Source organism: Sus scrofa, chromosome 2, assembly GCF_000003025.6.
Source record: "Sus scrofa isolate TJ Tabasco breed Duroc chromosome 2, Sscrofa11.1, whole genome shotgun sequence".
Taxonomy (NCBI): domain Eukaryota; kingdom Metazoa; phylum Chordata; class Mammalia; order Artiodactyla; family Suidae; genus Sus; species Sus scrofa.
The window spans coordinates 54,115,266-54,119,716 of NC_010444.4; the positions used below are offsets into that span (position 1 = coordinate 54,115,266).

General features: G+C 32.1%; 1 protein-coding gene across 1 annotated transcript; it reads left to right on the forward strand.

The window, feature by feature from the left end:
- Positions 3,192-4,103, forward strand: LOC100514097 (olfactory receptor 14C36-like). The gene has a single exon (XM_003124215.1). The coding sequence runs from the start codon at positions 3,192-3,194 to the stop codon at positions 4,101-4,103; it is 912 nt and encodes a 303-aa protein (XP_003124263.1).

Here is a 4,451-nt window from a genome sequence, read left to right on the forward strand (position 1 = left end):
AATAGTGAATAATTTATTAACTTTCACTGGAAACACAAATAGTTGGTGAATTATTGTCTCTTTAGTTCTATGTCACCTTGAAGTTTTCCAAAACATATACCTTTCCACTTAATATTTTGGAAAAGGGAGAAATCATAGATTCTCTTCTAATATTTTCCTTAGGATCCATCATTTTGTGAACCTTAAAGATGTTTATTTGTGTTTTTAAAAACTATAATTTATCCTTACTGGAATCAAGTACATAAAATAAAGCAACAGTTTCCTTCTTTGACTGAATTCCCAGTGTCTGAAATAGTTTTGAAGTGGTTGTGGGTGAACAGTTAAAAAAATATATTGCTAGATAAACACTTAGCTTATACTTCTCTCATGTTGGCATGAGTTTTATAATTTTTGAATTATATGAAATGTATTCATTTAAGGTGACAGAAAAAATGTAATTCCCTTTGGAGCTTGTTATTCATAAAAATAGCATTGAGAAGAATATTAGTAGTCAGTTACCTTAGAATTCATGTTTTTATTTACTATAATGCATGCACCTGTAACCAAAATTATAAAAATTCTGGTAGTATTTTGAGTTTGAGAAGGTCACTGAGGTTAGAACTTTTATATCACACCAGGAAAAAATGGAAAATATAACAGTGTATAAAATTTCTGTTTCTATATTGCATATAGGGTTATTTGTACCATATTTTAGATTCCACGTATAAATGAAACCCTGTGGTATTTGTATTTCTCTTTATTTCTTCATTCAGTATGAGCATCTCTAGTTGCATTCATGTTGCTGCAACTAGCATTATTCTTTTTTTTATGGCTGAGTAGTATTTTGATTTATATAGGTACCACTTCTTCTTAATCCATTCATCTGTTGGTGGATATTTAAGTTGTTTCCAGGTCTTGGCTATTGTAAAGAGTGCCACAAAGAACATAAAAGTGCATATATCTTTTTTGGAAATAAAATTTTATTCACTATATGCCCAGGAGTTGGATTGCCAGATCATATGGTAGGTCTATAATTAGTTTCCTGAGGGATGTCCAAACTGTTCCATAGTGGTTGTAAAAATTTACATTCTCATCAACAGCAAAGAAAGGTTCATTTTCTCCAATACTCTGCAGCATTTGTTATGTGTAGACTTTATAGTGATGGCCATTCTGATTTGTGTGAGGGGGCAGCTGATTGTAGTTTTAATTTATATTTCTTTAATAATTAGTGATGTGAGAATTTTTCTCACATGCCTATGGGCCGTCCATGTGTTTTCCTTGGAGAAATGTCTATTTAGGTCTTCTACACATTTTTTAATTGGGTTGTTTGAATTTTTTTTTTTTTGCTGTTATGTATTATGAGTTGTTTGTATATTTTGGGTATTAGGCCCTTTTATGTTGCATATTTTGCAAAGATTTTCTCCTATTCTGTGTGTTGTCTTTTTGTTATTGTTGTTTTTTAATATTTTTCTTTGCTGTGCAAAAACTTTTTTGTTTAAGTAGGAAAAACTAACATTAAAAAAGAAAAAATGAACTGGATGTTTCAGGCTCCCTTACTTCAGATTATATTAAAAATACTACCATTATCAAAACAGTATGGTGCTGGTTTTGGTTCAAAACCAGAAATATAGTTTAATAGAACAGGATAGAAACCCCAGAAATAAGTCCAAGCACCTATGGTCAACTAGTCTATGACAAAGGAGGTAAGAATATACAGTGGAGCAAGGACAAGTCTCTTCGGTAAGCGCTGCTGAGAAAACTGGAGAGCTACATGGAAAAGAATGAAATTAGAAAACTCTCCAACACCATTCACAAAAATAAATTCAAAATGTATTTAAGACCTAAACATAAGGCAGGTACTATAAAATTCTTATAGGAAAACTTAGGCAGAATGATCTTTGACATAAATCACAGCAACATCCTGTTTGATACACCTCCTAGATATAATGACAGTAAAAACAAAAATAAACCAATAAACAATGACAATATTCATTAATCATTAGAAAAATGAATATGAATAATGACAATAAAAACAAAAATAAAACAATGGGATCTAATAGTAAATTTAAATAGCAATGTAATTGTATAAGAAATTTAATTTCTAGGGTGAAAACTACATTCAAAAGTTAAACACAGAAATGCACTTCCACTTCTTTTATTCCTACTATACAAGATTTAACAATATTTACTTAAGGCTGAATATGAGTATAGACAAATCATTTACAAAAGGTATCCTAGTAAAATTTAGTATTTATTTTTTCACATAACTGTATAAAAACTTTCTTTACTGAAGTTTAGCTCATCTAAATAAGTGTCTTTTAAAATAACTCTTATAAAGACTACTTTTAATTTTCCTCCAAATTTTGGAGTAATAGTTTTAGTTAATTAAAGTAAATTCCTAGAAAAATAATACTTGAAAATGGTACTCAAAATAATATTGGGGAAATATTTTTTTTCGGGGGAGTGCTGCTCCAATGTCTTATGAATGTTCTCAGGCTAGGGGTAAAATCAGAGCTACAGCTGACAGCCTATGCCACCAGCACACAACAACACAGGATCCAAGCTGAGTCTGTGACCTACACCACAGATAAGAGCAATACCAGATCCTTAACCAACACAGCATGGCCAGGGATTAAACAAATGTCCTCATGGATCCTAGTCAGGTTTGACCCACAATGTGAATTCCCAAAGATGTGGAAATTCTTAATCTCAGTTTCTGTACTTATCTTTCAAGGCTGATTTGAAGATATTATGGATCCTTGTTGATCCACCATCACCATTTTGTAGAACATTAAGCTGCACTTCGACTTTGTGTCAATATCCAACTGAACATGGTATACAACTCAAAAAAAAAAAAAAACTTAATGTTATTGTTAATAATTGACTCAAATTTTTATATCTAGCTATTTACGTATTGATGAAACTGATGTATAAGTGATGATGTTTAATAAAGTAATAAAACTAAATGTTATAATCAGAGAATGGGATTGAAAAGTGTCATCTTTAGCCCTTTGCCTTGTCAAAAACTCAGTAGTGATAATAATTTGGAAACATCAAATCATTAATCAGAGACCTTCCCCACACAGAAACCACTTTCAAATAAAATATTTAAGATAATTTTATTAATTAGTTTTTATGAATCTTGCATTTTACATTTTATCTTTTTTTTTTCTTTTTTTACTTTCCAGGTCAAACATCATCATTTCCTAAATATGAGCAATTCTACCATGGTGACTGAATTTCTCCTCATAAGCTTTGCTGATACATGGAAGATAAGGGTCCTGTACTCCATGTTGTTCCTTTTCATATACTTGGCTACCTTGTTAGGGAATCTTCTCATTGTCACTGTCACCACATTTGACCAGAAACTTAACACACCCTTGTACTTCTTCCTCAGAAATCTGTCTATCTTAGATGTGTGTTACATTACTGTCACTGTGCCCAATGCCTGTGTCTATTTTCTCACTGGTAACAGAACCATTTCCCTGGCTGCTTGTGCCACCCAGGTATTCTTGGTCATTTACTTTGCTTATGTGGAGATTCTATTCCTCACCGTTATGGCTCAAGACCGCTATATGGCCATCTGCCAGCCACTCCATTACACAATTATTATGAACAACAAAGTCTGTATCCAAATGACACTTGTCTCCCTGCTCAGTGGGCTTGTGTATTCAGGTGTGCACACAGGTAAAACATTCCAGTTGACCTTCTGTCGGTCCAATGTGATCCATCAGTTCTTCTGTGATGTCCCCTCTCTGCTGAGGATCTCCTGCTCTGACACCTCCAGCAACTTTACTTTACTTCTTGTATCCATCATTGTGGTTGGTGGGATCTGCTTTATCTTCATTACTGTGTCATATATTAACATATTTAGAACTATGCTTAAGTTTTCAATTAAGGAGCAAGGAAAAGCCTTTTCTACCTGTGTCCCTCACATCTTTGTGTTGACTGTCTTTCTCAGTTCCATCATCTCTGTATATCTAAGGCCATCAGTAACATCTGAAACAATTAATGACATGATTCTTTCTGCATTTTATACCATGGTTCCTCCATTTTTAAATCCTATCATCTACAGTCTTAGAAACACACAGATAAAGGAAGCTGTAAGGAGAGTAATATTTTAAACATTTTATTCTGGAAAATAATAAAAATCTACTTCAATTTTATCCTAATGTCATTCAATGAGATCCAAACTTTCATAAAATAACCTCTTGTCTGGGTTTTTATGTATTAAAACTGCTCACTCTGAAATCATTCTTTTGAGATCTGTGTAATTAATGAATAAAAATTGTGTTATATTAGCCTTTCTATTTAGTCTCTATAAAATTAGCAACTCTATTTTAATGAATAAATAGGATCCAAGATATTTGATGAAAATCAAATTTTAGATTATACAGGTTTGTGATTCATAAATTATTAACATTATCATTACTGCCTTGGAGGAATTCTTAGAAGGTAAAATATCTGAATTC

What these genes read in the sequence shown, in the direction of transcription:
- LOC100514097 (XM_003124215.1), top strand. Translation starts at nt 3,192, where the DNA reads ATGAGCAATTCTACCATGGTGACTGAATTTCTCCTCATAAGCTTTGCT.